The 27,099-nt window shown below is 33.7% G+C and overlaps 1 protein-coding gene across 7 annotated transcripts in view; it reads right to left on the reverse strand.

Moving 5' to 3' along the window:
* The window catches only part of MAP4K3 (mitogen-activated protein kinase kinase kinase kinase 3), a 187,448-nt gene that overhangs the window by 16,929 nt on the left and 143,420 nt on the right, over positions 1-27,099 (reverse strand). For all 7 annotated transcript variants that reach the window (XR_005372332.1, XM_038561331.1, XM_038561329.1 and 4 more), the window contains 10 exons: positions 21,784-21,822; positions 21,497-21,550; positions 19,399-19,441; positions 17,603-17,762; positions 16,658-16,770; positions 13,723-13,764; positions 11,120-11,204; positions 9,720-9,799; positions 4,392-4,452; positions 4,194-4,311 (listed from right to left, as the gene is read on the reverse strand). Coding sequence is in view for 6 of the 7 variants with exons in the window: in XM_038561331.1 (XP_038417259.1) it covers positions 4,194-4,311; positions 4,392-4,452; positions 9,720-9,799; positions 11,120-11,204; positions 13,723-13,764; positions 16,658-16,770; positions 17,603-17,762; positions 19,399-19,441; positions 21,497-21,550; positions 21,784-21,822 (795 nt within the window). In the remaining variant the exon portion in view is untranslated. The remainder of the gene's footprint in view (positions 1-4,193; positions 4,312-4,391; positions 4,453-9,719; positions 9,800-11,119; positions 11,205-13,722; positions 13,765-16,657; positions 16,771-17,602; positions 17,763-19,398; positions 19,442-21,496; positions 21,551-21,783; positions 21,823-27,099) is intronic.

The raw sequence follows: 27,099 nt of genomic DNA on the forward strand, positions 1-27,099 counted from the left end.
GGACTATAAAATATTTAGATTTAGAAGAATACGACCTTGAAATTTCTTTAAAGAATGCAAAAAGAACAAATTATACAGGGAATATTAATAAACCTTTGATACTTTTTCATGGATGGACCCCCCTACCACCACAAACTACAGGTGGCATTCAATTTATTGAATGAATTTGTTAAATAATATTAATAACTTTGGTTTACCAAAAGATACCACTAAGTAAAAAGCCATAAACTGAGGAAAGATATTTTTAGCACATACAGTAAATTTAAGCTATGTAAAATGCTGTCTCACCACTAAAACAATTTATAAAAATTTTTTTATAAGAATTTTTTAAAGACATTTTTTATTTCTCTCCTTAGGAAGAGTGGGATATAGATTTTTCTGGCAAAGGTCGTTTAGGGGTTCTGCAAACATCAGATTCAAACTTAATTTGTAAAAATCCATTTAAAATTATTTTTTTAAACTGCAATTAAAAAATATACATAAACTCAAAAGCCTTTTATCACGAAAGATAATATAACACTGTTAGTGCAAAGTTATGCAAACATCAAATTATATTTCTCCATTTTTGCACACATATTTAAACTTCTTTTACATGTGTAAATGTGTCACAGATTAGATATTGCTCTGCATGTCTTTTCTTCTTTTAAAAAAAAATAAGAGTTGTGCTTTGCTGGTAACAAAATTGTAAAGCATGCATGTGATGCTCAATACCATTTCAAACAAGCTTAGAATAATCTTGATGTTCTTGTTGCTGTACAACTGGCAGCTGAGTAGATCAAGCATATAATGCTGAGGTATTGTTAATGTTAGCTTTTAATATGTTGTACATGCTGTTTATATTTATAAAAATCTTTAATAACTACTGCTAACATTTACTGAGAACTTACTGTTTGCCATGAACTTCACATGTTCTGTATTAGTCCCTCTGATAATGCCATGAGATAGGTCATAGCATAGAAATCTGAGGGTTAGATTTAATAATTTCCTCAAGGTCATACACTTAGCAGTTCTAGGCAAGAAAGAATTCTAATCTAGTGCCTTAGTCTAACTGTAGTGCTCACAGTCATTCAACTTTGAAAAAAAATTTTACTTCTCTTTTATGATTGTGGATCAGTTTAACTAGAGTGCTCTGAGCTTGCAAGAGAAGCTGTTAAAATTTGTTACCACTTGTAAGTACTTTATCTGTGTGAATTAGCATTTTATTAGTATTATGGTACCCAAACAATGACACAGAAATTCATCAGATACTGAGGCACTGAATGACAACAATAATGATCTAGAATACACTGATTCCAAATTTGGGGTTAAAGACCTACTGTTGCCTTCAACTATGTTCTTATCAAGAAGAGTTTTACATTCCAATTCACACATTAATATTTATGAAAATACCCCTTTCATGTACAGTGAAATTTCATACAGCTTAAAACAAAAATTCCCCCCACCTGTAAATTAATTAAATTGCTCAAACAAAAGTGCTTTTCAGAGTTTAAAAAAATCTGAATCAAGGTCTTGAAAGATTTCCACTGCAACAAGTTTAATGTTCCTGGTCCACACTTGTAAACTTGCCCCCTGGCTCCCAAGGTTACTTAGGGGTTAAGTTACTGAAGCTGTCAAAACCCAGGAGGATTAACTGACTGCAAAGTACTGAGGGATTATACAGAGAATACCACATAATCAATACTACTAATTACAGCTTAGAGTTAACGATAATGAAACTATTCAAAACTGAGTTGTGAGCAGCACACTAAAATGTTATAAAAGTTTATAATTTTCTACAGTGATCTATACAGACTTACCTTACTTTCAGTAATGATTTTACAATAAGGCAATAAAATTTATTTACTGGCACCTAATTAACTAGAATCCTAAGTGAACCAACATTCTCAACTTATTTAATGTAAGATATTTTAGCATATATTACAGACACAGTTCAATTTATCATGCCTAACAATGATGACAAAAGATCTACTTATTAAGATGCCAGAAACCATGGTGGATATGATACATACATATTTTATCATTTTAAAAATAACTTTGCAAGACTGGTATACTGGTTCTATTTTCTAGATGAATACCCTGAGAGGTTGTGTAATTTATTCAAGGTCCCAAACCTAGTAAGTGAACAAGGCAGGATTTAAATTCACTCTACCTGGATTCCAAAACTTATGCTTTCTTAAAGAAGCTTTACAGTATGATACAATGAGTACCTAGATTTATGAGAACTACAGCACATTACAAGATGCTCAAAGGAAGTTTAATTTGTACTCATTTTACAGAAGAACTAGTACTAATACACATATAAAATTTTATCATGCAAACAAGGCTTTCAGATTTCCTGCCAGTAAATGAGAGAATAGTCGATTTTACAATAACTAACTTCTTGATAACAAAACTGAAGAAAGCTGGAAGGACACATTGGTGAGTGCTACCAACACCAAAGACTGACTGTAACAAAGTAACAATGTAGAGGTAAAGTACTCTTAGAGGTAACCTCTTCCTCTATGGAAACTCCTTAAATGAAGAGGTAATACGGTATTCAATGCTGTCTCATGTATATACTAGGAAACTTTCTGCACATCTGGTATATTTAGTAAAATTTGAAGAACTGAACACAGCTACAAAAAAGCTCAAATAAAGCTACGAATGTCTCTATTCTGACAAAATGATATTAATAAGTGAATACGTTAAAGTTTACATGCTTTACATTCCTTAGAGGGCTCTTGTACCTTACATTTATTTTTAAAGTTTGGTGGTCAGTTTCTGTGCCCAGAGGAATTGAGGATTATCAAGTTAGATGGATAAATGGACTGTGACCACAACAGCATCGAGTGGCAGCTGGGAGGAACAAAGGAGCATTATAAACTCTATGTGAAAAAAGAAACTCCCTGACTCCATTCTTGGGGCTAGTTATAGGGGCAACTCCAATTCCGACTGTAAATATTATAATGTAAATATAATAAATCAAGTTCATAGTTGCAACTCTGAATCATCATGAAAACGTGTCCAGTTAAACTCAATGTAATCTATTTTAAGAAGACAGAAAAGCATGCCGTATAATTTTTAAATGATTTTCATCAAAAAGGTTTATTTTTTAAAAAGATTTTATTTATTTATTCATGACAGACACAGAGAGAGGAAGAGACATAGGCAGAGGGAGAAGCAGGCTCCCTGCAGGGGAGCCAATGTGGGACTCAATCCCCGGACCCCGGGATCACGCCCTGAGCTGAAGGCAGACACTTAACCACTGAGCCACCCAGACGTCCCCAAAAAGGTTCATTTTTTTTTTAAGATTTTATTTTTTTATGAGAGACAGAGAGAGAGAGAGAGAGAGAGAGAGAGAGAGGCAGAGACATAGCCAGAGGGAGAAGGTGGCTCCATTCAGGGAGCCTGATGTGGGACTCGATCCTGGGACCCCAGGATCATGCCCTGGGCCGAAGGCAGGTGCCAAACTGCTGAGCCACCCAGGGATCCCCCCCAAAGGTTAATTTTTAAGAAGTATTTTGCACAAGGGGGCAAATTTTAGCTCTACTGTAAACTCAGCAATTGAGAACAACAGCTTTTCAAAGTACTTGAAAGCTAAGGTTGTACATTAGTTGTTCTATAATGATGCAGTAAAGGAAGAATGGCTATAGTATAATGTTTCCATAAAATATAATTTATATCAGACTCAGAAGACCTTTTGGTCAACAAATGAGGTACAACACAATAATAACCAAAGGAAGAAAGAAATAATGAAAACTCCCTGAAAGTAGAAAAGCAAAATCCCTCAATTCCTAAGTAACTATCTTCTAAAGCAAAAAGCTTGATTTAATAAATCATTTTGATTTTCTAAGGTTAAAAACTCTACTTTGAGAAAAATTCACTTTACTCAAAACAAGTATGTCGAAAACACGATGTGTGATGAAAATTTACTAGCAAATTATAGAAAAAAACTAGTTTTAACCTTGTAAAACATACTAAATACTCATCAGTTTCAAAGTTCCAGAGGGGCCTCTCAGTTCTGTGAAAATATATTACCTCTCACATTTTTTCTTCACATGTGATTTCTACTAACCCAAACTGAGTGCTTTTTTCAATTTCTGTAGTATAACTATTATTTAGAATTAATTAATGTATTATCTTTAAGGATGAAACATAATTATTTTTTATTTATTTATTTTTTTAGGAGGAAACATAATTAAATGTACAATTACCTCGGCAGTATTCGGTCAGGGAGTTTGTGTGCTGGAATAGCAACAGGTAACTTTTGCATTTGTCTGGCATAATCAAAAAGCCCTGGTAAATTATGGGAATAGAGCTGAGAAGCTTTACCTGTTAAGAAAAATAAACATGATATAAAAGCTAATAACATAAATAGGAATAATAAGATATGTAAAAAGTAAAAGACTTACCAGATATTGATAGTAAGCAATTGTTCATTACATATAACCATGTACACCTTCGGGGGAATAACTAATAAAAAAAAAGAAAAGGCAAAGTTTACAAAAGATAACAGATAAAAGAGTAATGTAAATATGTACATATTAACCATGTAAGCTATCTTATCAACAGGTCAGTTCTTAAAAAAGAAAATTATTTTTAATAGAAATTCATTTTAGAAGACATTTAAAACAAGATGATATACATTTACTTACACTTATATGGGAGAAAAAGAAGTAAACTAGCAATGTAATTTTATTATCTAAGTCTCAACATGATGTGATTAGTTTGAGTCCCAAACTATAAGAGGAGAAGAGACAATTTCAAGCCATGTCTATCCCTTTATTTTGGTTCTAGGGTTAAATAATTAACTTTCCTGTGTACCTCTCCAAATATGTTTATATCTAGGTATATGGAAATCCATGGCTTCTAGAGCAGAAGAGACAGAAATCATAGTGCAGTGGAACACAGGGTAAAGAAACACCAGGTATGGAGGAAAAAAAGCCTGAGAGAACATAATGAAAATGCACAAATAATTAAGAATATAAATATGGGATTCATTTCTGAAATACAGCCCATAAGAATTGAAAGTCACTTCTGTAAGTTTGAAAGTGATTAGTATTTAGGGAAAAGAAGAGGGAATTTCATGAACACAGTCCATATACTTTGAAGGTAAAACATAACTGCTCTCATTAAGACATTTTATCATGAAGATCAGTGGTTCTCAAAGTGGTCCCTCCATCTGCATCAGCAATATTAGCATCACGAGGGCATTTGTTAGAAATACAAATTCTTGGATCTCATCCCCAGATTTACTCAAACAGAAATTCTGAAGGTAGGTCCAGCAATTTAGGTTTTAATCAGCCCTCCAGGTGATTCCGACGCATACTGGTCTGAGAGCCACCGATGAATATAGTTAAGTGTTCTGATTTAACAAGCCTGAGTGTTGGGTTTGTGCTGGGATCTGGCAGCTCCTGCTTCAGTTCCTCCAAAGTAGATTGGGATGTGGGCAGGGAACAGAGAGAATGAAGGGACGGATGAAATATACCAAGGTATCTACGGACTTTCCTTTATTAAAGCACAAAGTCTCAATGATGGCCCTAAATAATTAAAGGAGAAAAGGTAATAATAAAAGGGAAACAAAAAATCTATTTTATATAAAACCTGTTTCATATATTTGCAAAATATACTCAAAGTATCTAATTTCTCCAAATAAAACATGGCAATATAGTTTTTTAAAAAAATTATTATTGAAATATAGTTGACATACAATGTTATATTAATTTCAGGTGCACAGCATAGCGATTTGACAATTCTATACATTATCCAATGACCACCATGATAAGTGTAGCCACCATCTGTTGCCATACACTTTATTACAATATTATTGACTATGTTCTCTATGTTGTACTTTTGCCATAGTTTTTAATTTTGGAAAATGTGCCTACAGCTGTGTCTTAGACTGAAAGGACATAAACATTTCCTACTTTATACTCTTCATAAAAAATTCACAATAGAGGGATCCCTGGGTGGCGCAGCGGTTTGGCGCCTGCCTTTGGCCCAGCGCGCGATCCCGGAGACCCAGGATCGAATCCCACATCGGGCTCCCGGTGCATGGAGCCTGCTTCTCCCTCTGCCTGTGTCTCTGCCTCTCTCTCTCTCTCTGTGTGACTATCATAAATAAATAAATAAAAAATAAAAAAAAATTCACAATAGAATTGGAAATTCATTGGCTATATTGAGAAAATTTGGCAGAAAAAGGGGCAATGACTTATAAGTCACATAGCAATGTTATCAAAGTAGCAAAAAATTGATTTTTATTTAATACTGTCTTGAACTGGATTTATCATAAAAAACAAAAAGCAGTTCTCTAGTATTAAATCTATGGCTTATTGTGAGATGATATATTTGTAAATATAAGTGAGCTAGCTTGTTGAATACAAGCATACATAAAGTAGCAGGGCAAGACACAAACTCCTTGCATAATAAATTATCAACATAGGGACAATGAAAAAGTATTTATACAAAGTTATATTAAGTGGATTTCACATTGGATTTTAGTTTTTAACCACATTTAATAAAACCCTAAAGCTTTTCTAGATTTCTAATGTCTACTTCTTTTAGCAAAGTAGGTTCTGGGTGAAATAAAGGGGAACTCTTATACATTGTTGGTGGGAATGCAGCCACTCTGGAAAACAGTATGGAGGTTCCTCAAAAAGCTGAAAACAAAGCCACCCTACAGCCCAGCAATTGCACTACTGGGTATTTACCCCACGGATACAAATGTAGTGATCCAAAGGGGCACCTGCACATAGCAGCAATGTCCACAATAGCCAAACTATGGAAAGAGTCGAGATGTCCATTGGCAGATGAATGGAAAAAGAAGATGTGGTGTATATATATATGCAATGGAATATTACTCAGCCATCAAAAAAAAACCAAAACGAAATCTTGCCATTTGCAACAATGTGAATGGAACTAGAGGGTATTATGCTAAGTGAAATAAATCAATCAAGGAAGACAATTATCATATGATCTCACTCATATGTGGAATTTAAGACGCAAAGCAGAGTATCATAGGAGAAGGGAGGAGAAAAATAAAACAAGATGAAATCATAGAGGGAGACAAACCATAAGAGAGTCTTAATCATAGGAGACAAACTGAGGGTCACTGGAGAATAGGGGTAACTAGGTGATGGGCATTAAGGAGGTCACGTGGTATAATGAGCATAGGTACTATATTAGACTGATGAATCACTGACCACTACCTCTGAAACCAATAATACATTTTATGTTAATTAAATGAATTTAAATAAAATTTTTAAATGCAAAAAGTAAATAAATAAAACTATATAATAAATTGGTTCTATAGTTTGCATAGACTCAGATATCTGCTTTCTCAGTGACTGTGACTTGGGATAATGTGATCTCTGTGAGTCAGTGTTCTTATTTGTAAAATGGAGCGCCTATACCTAATAGAGTTGTTGTGGTGATTAAACAAGGGCGTGGAAGACTGGCACACGCTGAGCAATCAACAAATATTTCACTATAAATAATAAAAGCTGATAAAAAATTTAAAATCAGGACTCTGTTTGGTGTCATTTTCTCTCCTTCCAGTGTCTTCCCCTATCTAGCAGACTCATGCTACCTGGTCTCTTTCCCCTAGAGGACAGAGAGAAATCCACCTAATAATTTCACAGCGAGACAAAAAAAACCCCTCAGGATCTCATATATTCTCATTCCCTACTTCCAAGGGCTTCCTCTGGGAGGGAAAAGGTTTCACTTTGTAAGGCATGTGTAGCTCAGAATATTATTACTCAATCAGTGTAGTTTCCAATACTGAAGCATCTCAGGAGGGGACTTCTTGCAGACTAGTACTGGGAGAGGTGGTGGGCACCTTCACTTGACTGTCCCTTGAATTAGGCGGATAAATACTTACCTCAACTATGCATGAAGTTGGTTTGCTCCTTAAAATTAATACTATTATTTGTAAGGTGATTTTTAGATATCTTTTAGATATCTTCTTACGTCCAAGAAAGGTATTACTACCTTTGAATTAGTTACTGATTATTATATATAATCAGAAAATAAATAACTTCTCTAGTTCCTAGTATTTTTCAGCCACCTCACTATATACCACTTCCAGATTGCAAGATTTAGAGTATATCATACAGTTTAGGATCTTGTTAGAAAATCTAAATTAAAAATGCTGCAGTGAGAAAAGATGGAAATGTTTGGTTAAGAGATTACCATTAGATTTTTTTTCCTCTCCATTGTATTTGTAATCAATTTATCTTTTTTTTTTTTTTTTTTTTCAATTTATCTTGATAATGGACAGCTTTATACCCAACAGGCACCCAAAACTTACTGGGACCAAAATGCATGCAGTATCATTCCCATCAAATCTACTTGCCCTTCTGTATATTGTCCCTGACTGGTGGTACTGCTGTTATTCATGCTGGAGACCGGGACTCAACCTAGACTTCCTGGCTTCCATGGTGAAGTGGTCATTCAATGTGGCCAATTTCAGATCTTTAATCTTTCTCTAGGTTTAGTGTTTCTCTACAGAAGCAATACAAGTGGGAGAGGCAGTGTGGTGAAGTAGTTAAGGACATGGGACTCTGGAGCTAGCTAGCCTGGACTCATATCCCACCCAGTCAGCACTTAATAGTTGTGGGATCTCTGAAAAGTTACTAATCCTTTCCTAATCCTTTCTGTGCCTCAGATTTCTCATCGGAAATGTGATTCATGATTGTATACATCTTTGAGAATTGTGAAGATTAAGTAAGTTTATTATACAAAGCATTTAAAAATAGTATCTGAAAAAAAAAAATAGTATCTGGCAGGGGCACCTGGGTGGCTCAGTCACAGTTGAGCATCTGACTCTCGGGTTCAGCTCAGGCCATGATCCCATGGGTCATAGGACTGAGCCCTGCTAACTGGGGAGTCTACTTGAGATTCTTTCCCTCCACCTACTCTCTCTCTCTCTGGGATAAATAAATAAATCTTAAAAAAAAAAATTAAAAACAGTATCTGGCACATAGTAAGTTTTATATGGATACTAGCTGCTAACACAATCACTATCATTTTTGCAGGTTGTTTAGCATTGCTAGCCTCTGGGTACTAAATGCCCAGCCACTGGACAGTAACAAATGTCCTCATATAATTCCAAACTCCACTTTTTCCTTTCTGTCCTCTCCACTTCTGCCCTGCCTCAATGCTTCTTCACCTTTTGACCAAAATATCTTGTGTCATCTCTCATCACACTGCAAACAGTTCTAAAGACATGGATCTTGTCAACAGCATGGTATACACAAAGCTTGCGGGTGGCAGCTGCCTTCCCCACCTGCCTCCATTTACTATTACTATTCTGCACTCATTCTATATTCCAGTCAGACTGTCTGTTCATGGTTCCCTGTTCTTGTCATGCAGTTTCACAACTCCACGGCTTTATACTTACCCTCTGTCTATGAAGCTTCCACTCATTGCCATGGATGGTTTCTTCTCACCTGCCCACAGGAGGAACTAATGACTCCCACCTCTGTGGCTTCTACCTTGAGCTCATTCCTAGTGTGATACCTAACCTGAGTATTATAATGACTGCTATGTCTCTTTCTCTGTTATGTTGTGAGGTCCTGCAGGGTGAGGACTAGTCCTGTGAATGTGTCCTTAGTACCTGACAAATACAACATGCTCCATGGAGCTTTTATGGATAAGAGGCAGAAAATCTTAGAAGTGAATTTTTTTTTGTCTAGTACCTATATATACTTTTTTAAAAGGGAAAGTTTAAAATGACATACCTGTTCCATTGATGTTTCATGAAGTTCATTAAGATTCAAAGTATAAATCCCTTCTTCGGCACCAAATATCAAATACTGATCTGAAATGGCAAAAGTAATTCACTGGTTTTGATATGTAAAATACTTTCAGAAAGGACTTATATACAGATTGAATAAATATGTAATAACATGAAGAAAGAATTACTGTGATTGATAGGCAATAAATATATTTTAATACAAGTAAGTGGATAAACACTGTAACTCAGTGAACTGAGCTATATGTAAATACCAGCCTCAAAGCAGTAAGGCAAACTTTTATGTAAAACGGGTTTTGAAGACTAGACTGCTAGGGTTCTTCACTCATCAGAGGGTGCTGAGAACTGGCAGAGAATCTGTAGTTCCTTTTCTAAAATTCCTTTAATAAAGGATCATGTACAATTGATATACAGAACATAAATAAAGAAGAACTGGTACAGCTTAAAGATATTTTTGCAGATGGGTGACCATTATAGCAGTAGCATTAAAAAACCAGGATCTGAAAACCAACCAACCAACCAGGATCTGACCTATTCAAAAAGTTAACTAAAACTTGGACAGCTCCTACTCAGTATCTTTTAGAAGATGGTACACTAGTCATGGTCCTGTCTGATCTGCTTTGATAATAAAAAACAGGCAACAACTTCTCCACACTACACTGAGGTATGCTGAGAACTGAATGCCAAGAGCATTCCTATACTGCCCATAATTTAGCATTAGTGCTGGCAGATTAAAGGCATAAGCTTTGTTGTCTGACAAAACAACTGAACTGGGTTCAAAGTGCAGCTCTACTCCTGACTGGTGATGAAACAATGAACCTCTCTGAATTCATTCTCCTTATCTGTGAAATACCAGTTCCTACACCTTGAATTTTTAAAAGATTCAGTAAGACGACATGTGGGCATGTACTCACATAGATCTTATATACACAGATACTAAGATACAGATATATAGTGAAAGAATGCAGATAGTCTTTAGTCAGGAAGTAATGACGATTCTTAATATGATCTCCTTTAAGATGGAGAGGTCCTCTAAAGTAGTCACTATACCCTGGATCCCGGGTAGTTAAACTCCTTTAAGAACAGCTGTACCTAAAACGCAAAGATACTGAATGTGCAGCAGCAGAAAAAAACTTTTCTAGAAGTAATTAGGGTGACATAGAGTATATGGTTTCACTCTATTGATATGGGCACCACAGTGAAATTTCAGTCACGAGTCAACTCAAACACTGCTAACAACATAAAGAAACATTTACTTTAAATAATTTTTAAAAATCACAACCAAAATTTTTTCAGAAAGGTATTCAGAACATGAAGAAAACTGAATGCTTTCATGACCTCAGTTTAAAAAACAAATAGGTAACAGATAAAAACATATGGTACTACCTCTTGTATCTGGGTTTATCCATGATGTTGCACAGTGAATTTTCAAAGGACATCCATTAAAAACCTTCGAAAAACATGCACCCATCTGGAAAAACGAAGAAAAACCAAGCAATACAATATTCCTTGATAAGAAGTAAATCAAGATGAAAATTTCATTTCATGACTTATAATGTTATTAATCATTGAATTTAATATTATAACATGAAACAGGTATAGCTGATTTCAAACTCATATTACAGACTTCAAAACATGGGTCTGTACTCATTAAAAATAAAGAATAAACATAAGCCATGCGCTTAATTCACCCTGGATAGATTCAATAAAAAGCTTTATTTATGTTAATATTTATCAAGCTCATTTACAAGTCTTTCATATAATAAACACCTTATCAGGAAACACAATACCATTCATTTGAACTTTTTTTTTTTTTATCTTCAAAGAGTAAAATGTTAATTTTGAAACTGTTGTTTAGGTCAGAATAAATAAATATAAGAAGGTTTATTCATTTAATCACTTTTACTACCAACAACTTGGGGGGAAAAGAATACAAAAATATTTGGTGAGAAGAGCACTGTGCATCATTTTATAGCTAGAATATTTTCCTCAAAAATATGGAGATGATATCCAGAAACAGAATACATTACTATAGTCGATTATAATGGATTATAAAAATGTTAATGTAAAAAATAAAACAATAAACCTTAAGATTTCCTTTTTACTCACAGAAGCCTACCAACCAGTATTTTTTTAAGATCTTAGTACCAAAAAACAAGCACCACCTGGTAGTACCATCAGGTGGTAGAAGACCAATAAAAAATGTTTTTATGGTGCAGGGCAGAAACTGTATCATTTAAACTAATTCTAGGGATCCCTTGGTGGCTCAGCAATTTAGTGCCTGCCTTTGGCCCAGGACACAATCCTGGAGTCCTGGGATCAAGTCCCACACTGGGCTACCTGCATGGAGCCTGCTTCTCTCTCTGCCTGTATCTCTGCCAATCTCTCTGTGTGTCTCATGAATAAATAAATAAAATCTTAAAAAAAAAAACAAGAAACCTAATCTTGATAATTACTCTTTAAGACAGCTGCCAAAATTTGTATGTGGAGGTGCCTGCCAAACTCCTAAAAATCCAACTGATGAAATGAGGTGCCAAACAATCAAACCAACCCAACCTAAGCTAGTCTGGATAGTTGATCCTAGCTGGCTTTTCAGTTATGAGCTCTTCCCTGTCAGCTGCACACCTGACCCGAGAGTTTTGTGCTATGGCCAAGCAAGAAATCTTGTCCCGTTAAGGGTCTCTGATAAACTTGGGAGACCTTTGCTCTCAAAACTCTTACTTTATAAGATACGGTATAAATATTTATATCTTTTTAAAATATTTATATCTTTATACTAATTACAAATTGAAGAAACTAAAAAAGGCTAAAAAGAAGAGTCAAAAAATTACAGATTAGAAACGCAGCTGACACCTTCTAAATTAGCGTCACACTATGTTTTAGGTTTTTGCAGTAGCAAAAATGCAGTTCTATCTATACCAATGCACAATTACACTGAGCTAATATAATTTTAATCCTAGGATAGTATGCTCTAATCCAAAAAACAAAAAGCAAAACCAGGACAAACTGGAACACAGGGGTATATCTAGGTTCTAGTTCTAGCTCTGGTTGGAAATGGGTGGAGTTCTGCAAAGATTCTGGGGTCTGTTTCATTCATGGTCCAAATAAAGAGTTCGGGCCAGATGGTCGTTTAATATTCCTTCTAGTTCTAAACTTCAGTTTTTGATAACTGAAAACGCTAGAAGGGGCGCCTGGGTGGCTAGGTCAGTTAAGCGTCTGCCTGGTCTTAGGTCATGGTCCTGGGATCCAGCCCAGCATCAGGATCCCTGCTCAGCGGGGAGCCTGCTTCTCCCTCTGCCTGCTGCTCCCCTGCTTGTAGTCTCTCTCTCTGTCACAGAAAGAAAAGAAAAGAAAAGAAAAGAAAAGAAAAGAAAAGAAAAGAAAAGAAAAGAAAAGAAAAGAAAAGAAGAGAGGAGAGGAGAGGAGAGGAGAGGAGAGGAGAGGAGAGGAGAGGAGAGGAGAGGAGAGGAGAGGAGAGGAGAGGAGAGGAGAAAATGCTAGGAAAAAAGTGTCATATCTACATTTTGTACTTCCTACTGTATTCATGTGCCTTTTCCACATTTTTTAAAACATATCTACAAAGATTATTAACAATTTTTGGAATAAAGGAGCTTAAAATGTATAATTTATCATAATTTTATTCTGAAAAGCTACTTTTCAGATATAACAATGTTTATTTTTTAAAAAAGACTTTACTTATTCATGAGAGACGGTGGGGGGGGGTGGGGGGCAGAGACACAGGCAGAGGGAGAAGCAGGCCCCATGCAGGGAGCCTGATGCGGGACTTGATCCCGGGACTCCAGGACTAAGCCCTGGGCCAAAGGCAAGCGCTAAACCGCTGAGCCACCCAGGGATCCCCTAAATTAGCAATCTTACAGACTTTTTCAATAATAATGGAGAATCAAACAGGTAAAAAATCTAACCAAAGATAGTCAATTATCTGCCATTGTATTTAGCTTGAAAACAATCTATCTGATATTTATACTTACATGTACTTTAGGTGTTGGGGGTAGACCGTTACTAATAGGCTTCTAGAAAAAGAATACATGCATGAATACACTTTTTTTTTGTTGCTGTTTGGTGTAACAATACTGTATTTCAAACATATATATCAAAATAAAATACATGAATACTTTTTCTTTGTAAAACAAAATATAATAGGCTGAAGTTCTCTTTATTTTTTTTTTGAAGCTCTCTTTAACTCTTCTACAGTCCTGATACATGCTCCCCCAAAAAACTGGTTCAGTGTGTACCCTTCCAAACCTTTTTTCTAGACAACTATAGGTATTCATATATTTGTGTATATTCCCATTTTTGTGCATGTGTGTGTGTGCGTGTGTATATATGTGTGTGTGTGTGTGTGTGTATGTATATATATAAAACCCACAGAAAACACTGTTTTTGTGTGTGTTTTAGAACAAATAGTTATGTACTATTTTATCAACCTCTTTGCCTTAATGTTGGGCCTTGGACAGATCTTCGTATCAATATACACATCTGGTTCATCTGTTTTAACTGGAGCACAGTATGAACATACTTTATTTAGCTATTCCCTAATTATTAATGGATTTTTAAGTTATTTTTCATTTTTTACTGTAACAACATTGCATAATCACTCTGGTATACGTCCTACTATGCAATGTATGAATGACTTTATTAGGGTATGCTGTGAAAAGAGAAACCACTGGAACAAAAGGGCTGCACCTTTTACCCTTTGGCAGATACCGACCACTGTCCTTCTGAATGCTCATTTCATAACATACCCACCAGCAACGTTGGAGAGCGCTGGTTCCTTATGGTTTCACAGACAATGTTATCAAACTGATCAGTAAAAAATGTTTTCTCCTTAATTTGCAGGCCTCTGATTGTTAGGAAAATTGAGAATATTTAAAAACCAGTTTATTCATTATCTATATATTCTCTTCTGTGAATTGTCTTTTTCCCTCTTTTACTGAGTTATCTTTTTTCTTATCTGACTTCTTTATATAATCTAGATTTGAATACTATATTAAACACATTACAAATGTCTTATCTAGGTCTGTAGATTATCTTAACCTTGTTTACAATGTCAACTGAAGTTTCACATTTTGATGGATTCAAATTTATCAATCACTGGTCAAAGTATACTGATAATTATAAGGAAGAGTAAAAATTGCATAACTGTTTATCTACAACATGCTCAAGAATGTGAAATATTCTTCTAAGGGGCTACATGACTTGGAGTATAAGATTTGTCCCCCACAGAAGGAAATCTCTTTGAGATTATATATTTTAAACAAATTTTATGAAAGTCTAGACTTCTCTGGAGGTTAATCTTAATATTTTAACGATGACATCCTAATTTTTTCTCAATCTAAGTCAAAAATATCTAAATGGAATGACAAAATTTAAAAACTATTGTTAATTGATATCATATAAATGATACAGATGAAATATTCTGTGTAGTACTACTTCTGTAACTACTACACAGTTTTGAAATTAAGACTATTTGAAATTTTACTTTGTAGATATGTATATGAGGATGTACAGCCTATTACGGCTACCAATTTCTGACAATTTTTTTTCATTTTGCAAATAATTTATGTACTTAGTTTTATATTGATATCCTTAAATTATGTTAGATTATCTACTTTAGCAAAACATTTTTAATTAGGAAGCTCTGAACCTTCTAACTGCCAGATTTACATTAGAAATTGACAGAACTGGCTATAAATAATTTCAAGCTGGTGAAACTGTAATCATGTTTCAATATGTCATGGATACTACTTATCATACAGTCATGGACATATTTCAGAATTACTCTTAGTTTCACTACTACAGCATAGTAATTCCTTCTAATGAAATAAGGTAACAGAGTGAATTAAAAATGCATACATAAAAAATGTATACATCTCCCAAAGGCTTTTATGCTGTACTACAGAACAGTAGGTTGTATTTCTGTACTACTACATTAACAGGGCTGCTAAAATTTAAACTGATGAAAACAAAGAGGCCCCGCTCAGTTGGAGAGACTTCATAAAAACTTATTCCTGAAGGGCATTTTATGCTTTTGTTAACATCCTACCTAAATTTCACAAATTATGATGGATAAAGCCAGTTAAATGCTTTAACTGAATATAAAAATAAAGTTTGTCATATTATGTCATGAAATCTTAAAAAAAGTTGACTATCAGATATAGTACAAAAGCCTCTAGCAATATGCTTACTACATAAAAACATAGCTATATGTGCAGAAACATTTGAAATGTACTATAAATATAATATACTATAAATATATGTGTATATTATACACAAAAAATTAAAATCTCATTAGCATCTGAATTGAGGACTTTAAGGACTTTTAAAGTATTACACTGAAAGATAAATGTTAAAATATTTTAATCTCTCAATAAAAATTATTTATGTTTTATAATTGTGTCACAGTGTTTTATCCAAATTTGTAACAGGAATAAGCTGCTAAGGTTAATTTCATCTTTCCTGAAGTGTTATTTTATATCTACTGGAAAATAATTTTTTCTCATTAAGTTTTTTTTTTTGAGTAGTAATACCAAGAATTATGTAATCTACAGTCAGAAATTTGTCCTGAGTAAACGTTCTAGCTTTCCTTATCTGTCCATGTCCTTTCCATAACTTTTTGAGACTGAAAAATGAACTTTTAAAGAATCAATCTCATCATAATGAGAATAATAGTTACCTGTATACAGAAGGTCACATTTTATAATACACTATTATAACAAACTGGCCACCATTCAAGTATGTCACAGCAGTTACTTTTTTAAAGATTTAAGCAATCTATTATCATTATAATTAATATATTAAATACTATATTATAAAATCTATAATTGCCACAGTTTCATTAATTATAACGAAACTAACTTAACACAATGAAAAACACAAGTAGAGCTTATAAATATAAATACCTACTGGTACATCTTTCTTTTCTTTCCTTGAAGGGTTTGTGCCTCTGTGTTCATTCTGTTGTTGATATAGTGAACCATCTCGTTCTCCATTTAACTGGAAGGAGCTCACTCCATTTCCTTCAGTAAGATGTTTAAATATATTTTAAAAGGATTAATTTTCATGAAAACTTTCGTTCAGAAAATCATCAAGTAGGAAAGAAAAATAAGATCTCTCAGTTTCTGCCTTCATTTGGGATCATCCCATCAGAAATATTTAGCACTCAAGGAAAAAGTCTTATACGCATGTTCTGCTACTTAGACCTCTATTTTTCTCATACAAATTTAAATCAGGTTATATCTAAGCACATATATTGTGTAAAAGACAAAGAAATACTGAATACATAACTACTTTTAGGAAAGGGTAATCTGCAGTATGTTATCCAGGAAACTTTAGTTGTTCTTTTTTTTAAATTGCTTTTTATGCATAACATCCAAGAATATATATTAAAACAGCATCTTCTAGTATTAATTTGGAGGCAAATATCCAGTAATAGTGACAATCATTTTTCTAAAAATGATAAATAAGGAAGTTAGAGTAGTACTCTTCTCTTTTTCTAAAACACAAGTAGCCTACAACTTGTCCCTGTCTGTTCAGAATTCAGTTTCTTCTGTTGCCACCTAAGATAAATGATGAATTAGCATTCACAATTCTCCAAGAGGGAAGAGGGCTAGATACGAAATGAGAAACAAGCACATCTGAATCCCAGAATGGGTAACAGGTAATCCTGTCATATAAACACTTCAAACCATGTGGCAAAAAGCAGAAAACATCTCTACAGTCAACTGCCTTCCTTCTCCTCTCCCTCAAAGGAATTTCAAATATTCCCTTAAAAGAAGGATATCCTCCATTTTCTTTACACAGTACTAAACCCTAGTAACATACTTCTCTCACCCTTCCTTCCCCCATTACCTAAAGCAATTGGCTTTTGTGGAGGTAATCTGGGAGGTGGTGGTCTAGGTGGAACTTGGGATGGCTTTGCAGGGCTCTCTGATGTGGGACATCTCTTGATAGTTCCTTGATTATCATCCTCAGTAGAATGAGTTTCCTGTGGTATGAATATGGACTTAGGCTGAAAAAATACAGAAAAGGAAACAATGATTAAACATGAAATTACTCGTTTCATTCAAAAGGTAAAACATTAAACATTTTCTCTTACGTATTAAATACTATTATATATCAGGCTTTTAAACTGTGTTTACTAGCTAAGCTTCAAGATTATTCAACTATCTGATTATCTTACATATATCCTTAAAACGTACAATAATGGGTTTTCTCAGAAAAAAAGGCCCCTTAATTCCTTCACAAGCTTTCCTATGTAGACTTGCTAAGTAAAAATATTTTTCTTTTCTGATCTCCAATTTAAATGAGTCTCTTTTTATTTTAAGTATTCAGGCTAATCAGATTTCAGTTCTTTACAATGCTAAACTGTCTGTTTTAGATGACTCAATGTCTTTTATGTTAAAGCTTAATCTTTTAAGCTAGGGCAGGAGAAGATACCAATTAAAATTTTATCATACTGGAGAATACTAACACAGCAATATGGAATGGCTAAGAAACTTTCTGTGCAGGCATTGAAAAAACCTCCGGTCAGCTGACAGTTTAGAGAATTTATAAATTCTTTTTTTTTTTTTTTGATTTTTTTGAATTTTTATTTATTTATGATAGTCACACAGAGAGAGAGAGAGAGAGGTAGAGACATAGGCAGAGGGAGAAGCAGGCTCCATGCACCTGGAGCCCAACGTGGGATTCGATCCCGGGTCTCCAGGATCGCGCCCTGGGCCAAAGGCAGGCACTAAACCGCTGCGCCACCCAGGGATCCCTATACATTCTTATAAATGTGTCCCTTATTAGGAAGATTGCTTGCTGCAGCACTTATCTTTTTGAAATTCTAATGTAAAACTAAACAAGCAAGTGCAATATTATCTACCTATGTGAATCATAATTTTTTTCAAAAGTATAAAATGAAAACAAAATATAGTAGTACCACTGGATGCCAAGACTGGTCAGACTCCAATTGTCATTTATAATCCCTAATTTCAAACCTTACTACAGCTCATTTTATAACTAGTTCAATTTATTTATTTATTTATTTATTTATTTATTTTTAACTAGTTCAATTTTATAACTAAAATTTGCTCTGCATATAAACTTAAAAAATAAATTCATATTAGTATTACTATATTAGCCCATTTTGTTTTTAAAAATACCATCAGAATAATTTTAGTATTTTATGATGCTTTTAACAAAAGGATTTTGTTGATAAAAATTTCTGAAAATTACTGTCCTATCTTATATTTTTAATGTAAAAGTACCTTCTGAGAGTTACACATCTATGATAAATTGCTATCCATTACTCATTCTCAGGAAATCTGTTACTAGTAGACCATACATAGATTTTGAAAGAAAAAATCTTACAAAAAATGTGAGATTTCCAATCAGATGAAATAATACTAACTCATTATTAATCATTTTCAAGTACAAATTTCTAGAACTTACTATTTAGAATAAACACTAAGTGATGAGGTAGATAACTAAAAAAAAGACAAAAATAATCACAATCATATATATCATGGTTAGTAACTTCTTCATGATTTTTTTTTTTTTGTGGCTCCAAGTGAAAGTAAGCTACAGAGAAACAATACAGTAAGAAGTGACAGATCACTCACACACACACACACGTAATTCAAACTGAAAAACCTGCTCACCTTTGGTGGCAAAGGAGGTGGAACTTTCGCTTTCATGGTTGAACTATAAAAACATGAGAGTTTAGAATCAGAATTAAATTGTTACTAAAATATAATTAATTTTTCAAAGATATGGAGGAAAATTTGCATAAACAAGTTCCTTTTTCTGAGATTATGAGTGTTTTCCAAAGTATTCTGTGAAATGTTCAAGTTATACTGAATGACTTATTCAGAAGTAATTAAGGAGATATGCTTTCTTGGTTTCAAATTAAAACAGGAAGATAACTACAATTCCAGTTTATATCAATCAGAAGGTAATTATTATAAAAAACATAAGTGGTAATTAGGTTAGGGAAAAATAGCAAAATGATATAGTATAAAAATATATTACAAGCCTCATTTTTACTACCGTTAGATATGAAATATTTCTGATGAAGCTGATCAAAAGCTACATATATTTGCTGTAAAATTTTAGGTAGAATTTATTTGATTGAAGCTAAAATTCATTAAAATTCATTACTGGGGTTTTAGATGTACAAAAAAATTGGAAGATGAGGGAGCATAACTCTCAGATGAGGAAAGGGAGGCTGAGAGGTAAAGTGACCTGACTCAAGGTCACAGAGTAGTGAGGTACAAAGGAAAACCTATGCCTCCATCCCTCCAGCTATTAGTCAGGTGTCACTGTACTATGAAACTGCACCTTTCTTTAAAGGAAAAAGAAATCTAAAAAAACTATGTATTAGTTTCACTTCACTAAGTGAAAATATGCCCTCTTTAAAAATACACTTATATCCAATGTATGTGTTTATTTAAAACATATCAGACGAAATTTAATCAACCAAGTACAAGCTTCTTTGTAGTCATAGTAGTAATTATAGCATCTGCAAGTTACCAATTTATGACATTAAACTACAAGACGTATTTACTGTTTGTTAATTAGTTTCTTTCAAAGTTGTCATTAGCCAGTGCCTTGAACTGAATTTTGTCCACTAAAATTCCTATGTTGAAGCCCTAATACCCAATGTGATTGTATTTGGACATAGGGCTTCTAGGGTAAGGTTAAATGAGATCATCAGGGTGGGGGTCTTGATTCAACAAAGACCTTGGAAGAAGAGTAAGAGAGATCGTTCCTTTTCTCTCTCTCTGTACACATTGAGAAAAGGCTATCTGAGGATATAATAAGAAGGCAGCTGTCTACAACTCAGGAGTAGGGCCCTCCTATTCCTTAGATAAAGGAACTGAATGGGCAGTTCCTTTATCTAAAATACCCAGACTCCAGAGCGGTGACAACTTTGTTATTCAAGTCACTCAGTCTGTGGTATTTTCTTATGGCAGCCCAAGCTAAAACAGACTTGCTTGGTAACAAGAATACCCAAATATGTGGAAGCAGCTTTGGAACTGAGTAACAGGTAGAGGCTAGAAGAGTTCTAAAGTACATGCTAGAAATATGGATGCTAAGAGTAATTTTGGTGAGAGGTCAGAAAGAGGAAAGCTGGAGAAAAAGTTTCCATCATCTTAGAGTACAAAAATAATCATTCACAGAATGTTGGTAGAATGAGGATATTATAGGATATTCTGCTGAGATCTTAGATGGGAATGATAAACGTACTACTGTAAACAGGAGGAAAGGTGATCCCTGTTATAGAAAGGCAGACAACTTAGCTGAATTGTGCTCATATTCTAGTGTTTAGTGAAAGGTTAACTAAGGTCATAAGAGTGGGTCCCTCACTGGACAGGATTGGAGGCCTTCTAAGAAAAGGAGGAGAGATTTTTCTCTGCATATATGGACTGAGGAAAGCCCATGTGAACCTGGTGTAAAGGTAGCCATCTGCAGGCCTGAAAGAGATCTCTCATCAGGAACTAAACTGGCCAGCAGCTCGAGCCTGACTTCTGAGCCTCCAGAATTGTGAGATAAATTGTTTAAACCACCAGCCTATGGTATTTTGTTAATGCAGCTTAAGCTCACTAATACAACTAGAATAGAGAAAGAAACTGTGGTATAATCCATAATACTAAGTTACTAATGATACTAAAATTACTGGCAATATTAAGCTGTCAGATTTATGAAACCAAGCCAAATAATACCTTCTCTTTTATCAAAAACAGAAACAGAACTTACTGTTTAGATTCATCATCATCCCCTTCATCATCTTCTAAATGTGCCACATGCCCTCTAAGGACAAAGGATAATTCCACTGTCACTAAATGGACTTTAACCAAAATGGCTTAATAAGAAATTTTAGAAAATGCAAGAAGGGCTACTGCAAGACAGAATTTTATTTCTGCAGCTTTACAGGATTTAGAATTAAACAACAGTACAACTTTAGGCTATAAGATAGAGAAGGGGGCAGACTTTACTCATCTATGACGAGAAGTATTTTAAGCTTAATTAAAAATCAAAATTACCGCTGATGTAATTCTTCCTCAACAGACTTCAGAAGACTCCTTAAAAGAAAACAAAAACAAAAACAAAAAATGTGAATAAATAAGCAAAGGAATACCAAGTACATATTTTCATCACTTTAACCTTACCCACAAATTTTTAAATTACTTTTTACTACTTACTAACATCCACCACAATGATTTCTATACCATAGAACATCAAGTTATACTTAATAATATATCTCTATTTTCTGTTGCTAATGTCTTTACACATGTATTTGAAATGAACAAAATAAATCCTAATGTCTACTGAAAAATACCAATTCAAACAGAGGACAACCCACCATGAAATGTCACAATAGGACTGACACAACCATAATTGCAGGGTCATAGTCAGGGTTTTCCAGGATTCAAATTAACCTGGAACATTTTACCTGACACCTGAAATTATATTTTCTTTTTTTTAAAATAAGGAAGGTGACACACTTTAAAAAAAACATGCTCTCAGGCAATCCTACAAAATGAAACTCAACATGTTGGATCTCTGCAAAAGCATGCATGCATGTGATGTGAATACATGAATGTAGTAGCACTTTGCTTTCACAGAAGACACTCACTTACCTGAAGTATCTGTTCTCCAGTGGTGTACTGGCAAACACATTTACACTTTTGGGAGACTAAGCCTGTATCAGACCAGGTGTGAGGATTTTATCATTAGGAGCAATTTATGAAACTCTGGTATTCAGGAATGTAAGAGAGCACTCATGGCATTCCTGAGGTTCCCTTGCTTCTTTTCACTGCAAGTTCATGCAGCTTATCTCCTACATTACACTCTTCATAAAAACTCTGTAGCTTTCTTAAAGCCAATGGGATAGGGAGAAATATGGCTACCGAAAGACTGAGGTAAAAGTGAGTCCACAGAAAATTTACTTTCCTCCAAAGTTGTAAGGCAGTACCTTCTAACCATTTTCCCCCTCTGATATATATTGGAAAAACCGTCCTTAAAATTATCAAAACATAAGACCAAAGAAACTGAAAGGTACGGTTAGCTGGTATAAACAATTAACAGAATAGATTTTGGTCTTCAGATATTTTAATTAGGCCAGCTTACTAACAATGTAAAAAATGACAAAGCTCTAGCTCAAGTGTAAATGACATGGGAAAATAATAAATTAACTGCAAATCCTACTTTGCAGATAAATAAAATTGAGGTATGTCAATCAAATCTATCATCCTATTCACAAAGCCCCTCAAGGGCTAGCTCTAGGAAGGCAGGAGCTTCTGACTTGAAGCAGGAAAGCAAAAATGATGATGCCAGGTTATGAATCTGAGTCCTGCCTCTGCCTCTGTAAGCTGTGTGGACTTCAAGAAGTTACTCTGATTTCCCAATTCTTCAGTTTCCATATCTATAAAACAGGAATTATAACAGTATCTACATCAAAGTGTTTATCTAAAGATACACTGAATATGGGTAAAATGCTCAAAATAGTAATTTAGAATATATTTAAGTACTCAATTAGTATTTTCTTTATTATGATTGACTAAGCAATATTTCCTTAAACTAGCAATTCTCAAAATGTGGTCTAGGGATTTCTGAGTCTCCTGTAGGGGGTCTGCAAGAACAAAACTATTTTCATGATACATATGATGCGGAAAGCATTTACCTTTTGCACTCTTATTCTTTTATCGAGAATGAAACTCTGGAGTTTTCCAGAGATTACAAAATGTATGATAACACAACAGATTAGTAGCAGACATAAGAATCCAGCTGCCTTCTATTAAACCAGATATTAAAGAGATTTGCCACTTTTCTTACTATTATTTTGTTTCAGAAAAATAGCTGTTTTTCATTAAAAATGTTATTAGTGGGCCCCATCAAAATGTCTGTTGAATTACACTTACATATATAAATAATCACAATTATTTGCTGCTTCTAAGTCTCATGAGAGGAATCAAGCAGTGTAACAAGGAAGGTATCATAAAGAGGTGCCACTTAAATTGGTCCTTAATGATGAGGAACTTTTTAAAATACAAACATAAAAATGTTATTTATGATAACATGTAATGAGTATATTACTATTTTAAATAAGTCAATATTTTAAAAAGGTCTCAGTGTAAATTTCCAAAACAATAAATATTGACAGTTATAACCTATATAAACAAAAGCTCACCGGAGTCCTCAACAATTTTTAAGACTGTAAAGCGATCTTGAGACCAAAAATTGAAGAGGTGCTTCTTTAAACTATTTTACTAAGTTAAACACAGTACCCTCTGAAGTGTAGTGTGGGTTTTTATATCATTTTAAAAGCTATGAAAAACACTTTTTCATTACATTGAACAATGTTCAATAATGAACATTAATTCATTATTGTTATAACAATAGTTTTTTGGGGGGCATCTCCCAAATAATCAAATTTGAAAATAATTAAGAGGGAAATTAAAAATGTAGTTTCTTTTCAATTACCATATTTAATTGGATTTACACAGCAGTCCACTTTAAAAGAAAAAAAAAAGAATCTTCCAGGGATTGTTAGGTTCTCCAAAAATAAGAGAGAAAGGCTGAATAAGAACACAGAAAAGCAGCTAGCCTATGGCTAGGGACTCATGTAAAATTTTAATTTATTTACTTGTAAATCTCCTATATGTTATAGATATTTTGTTTATAGAATTCATGAAATTTTAGAGAAAAGTAGGATATATGATTTGCTTCTCAGGCTTTTTAAAAGAGAAAATGAAATATCGCTACATTTGCTAAGAGGTTCATTTATAGTAAATATTGTATTTTGAGTGCCCTAGAGAAAAATATGACACTGATTTAACCAACAAGATTGGGTGTTCTACAATGAACAGTATCACTATTCACTAGTTGATGTGGATTGTTCTGTTATGAAAATTTTAGAAAGTAATGAACAAAATAAAACAAAAATGATGCCCACAGATACTGAATTACTAAGTCAATCTAAACTACAAAATCTGGATGCAAGGTTAAAAATGGAACAATATTGCAATATAGATTTAATCAATAAAGTGAAGAAACTGATACAGGGAAGTAAAAAACCACAGCCAAAATATTCAGCATATTCAAATTAGGTAAGAAATTCACGCTGCTGGTTACTAAAATCTGAAATTGCCTAACTGGCTCAAAATAATCTTTTAAGTATTGTCCTGATTATATTTAAAGACAAAACAATAAAAACCTTCCTATTTCTTTAAAACCAAAGAACAGTTCTATTCACTCATATTCATATCACATTCACAATCAACAATTACTTACTGAATAAATACTACAGATAAGGGCAATTAATAAGCATTTACTAAACCCTAATTGTCCTAAATGCTTTGCAATGATTACTACATTTTACCCTTAGCACCCTACAAGGCAGGGACTATTATAATCCCCATTTTACTAGAGAAAATGGAAGTAAGTTCCTCAAAGTCACATAGCTTACAGGAAGAGACTGTTTAGACTCCAGGCCTGGCATTTATTACGACTATATATTCAATTGTGCCAGGAACTGTGTAATTCAGTTTACTCTTCATTATCTAAGACTGTAGAATAGAATTTATCTTTAGAATTTTTGCTTTACATTAAAAACAAAGTTAAAAATAAGTTTTGTTTTAAAAATGGTATTTTGTTGGTTTTAAATGATCAGAAAAGTTGATCCCAATAAGTATTTAAGAGAAAACAAAACCCAGTAAGTTAAAATACTATCAATCTACTAAGAAAAACAAAAAACCCACAAACTTAGTTCCTGTTTGGTCTGGAATAGGTAGAAACCCATAAATGGAAATCTGTCTGCCTGATCACCTATGGAGAAAGCAGGAAATCCTGTGAGTTTTAAAACACTGCCTAGTCACAAGAATAAAGCAGACATATCAGTACAGTAAGAGAAGTGCTACATCCATGCTCATGTCACATGTATGTATATACCTTTACACGAAACACAGCCAAAGGTCAAACTTTTGGCCAACCTACCTTGCCAGTGATTCGTTATATAGAATACAGTTCCTTAAGCAGGGATCCAATTAATCAAAAAACGAAGGTTGGGCAAATTATTAACATTTTACCTAGCCAAAGTAACTATATACTATGAAAATGTCTAACAATTCAATTAGACAATGGGAACTAAGGAATCTGGAAAAACATTTAGTGATGGGCCATATTTTTTTTTTTTTGCATTTCTGCAAGTATATAATTTAAAAATTTAAGATGAACTAAAGAAGTATAAATGAAATTTCTCCAAATTATCCACTGTCTCTTAAAATATACCAAAATTTGCCAACAAGGTCCGTAAAACCAGTGACCTTAAATTTAGAAAAAATAACATAAAAACACTTCAGAATTTTTATTTACTAACCACTATAAGACAAATTTTCTTTACTGTCCATCAATGAATCAGGACAGATTATAAATAGCACATAGTTCCTATTTAGATAAAATTTCATTTTTCTATTAAGGAAATTTTATGCTTATTTTCTATTTTAGGAAACCTAAATCAGGTAATTTTTAAAACTTCATTGTATTTAACTCAAGTTCAGTTTATTTTATTTTATTTTATTTTTTTCAAGTTCAGTTTAAATCAAAACTGATGCCTTCCTTTCTCTAGGTTGTCATTCAAAATCTTTCCTTTGTGTTGAGAAAAGATAGTGTATTTAAACACTTCGTCAACAAAAAAGGAGAGAGACATGATATTGCATTATTTTTAAATTTGAGCTACTCATCTTTAGTCACCATTTCTCAATTGCTTAACTTAAAGTATGGATGGATGGACGTATATTTCTCTAGTTTTTAAGTGAAATCCTATGTTGAAATTTCGAGTTGTTCTGATTATCACAACAACATCTATATTGCTGGGAGATTTTGGCAATTTAAATAGTATTTCCTTACAAATTAGATTTTATAATGATAATCTATCCATGAACTCAGGAAATGAGAACCTACTGGGAAGGGCAGAGTCCTGTCCCCCGACCTTGGTGACTCAGGAGTATGAGCAACTTAACACTATTATACCTTGTAAGCTGCCTTTTCACCACAGTGCTGCATCACCCACACAGTCACTGGCATAGAAGAGGCCTTAGTAATTGTTGGATTTACTTCTTACATGAACTGATAATTCTTAAGACACTAGACACATTTTAACTATTATCTGCTTTTTGAAAAGATCTCAATGGCTATAAAGTCAGGATAAAGATTTCTACACAGTATGAATACTTCCAGCTATTTTCAGAGCCAACACACCTGGAACATGTACCAAAGCAAGTTTTATAAGGAATAAACAGGTCAACTTTAACAATAAAATAAAATAAAATAAAATCCTGAAACATATATTGTCTTCAGTT

This window comes from Canis lupus, chromosome 17 (assembly GCF_011100685.1).
Source record: "Canis lupus familiaris isolate Mischka breed German Shepherd chromosome 17, alternate assembly UU_Cfam_GSD_1.0, whole genome shotgun sequence".
In the NCBI taxonomy this organism is placed as follows: Eukaryota; Metazoa; Chordata; class Mammalia; order Carnivora; family Canidae; genus Canis; species Canis lupus.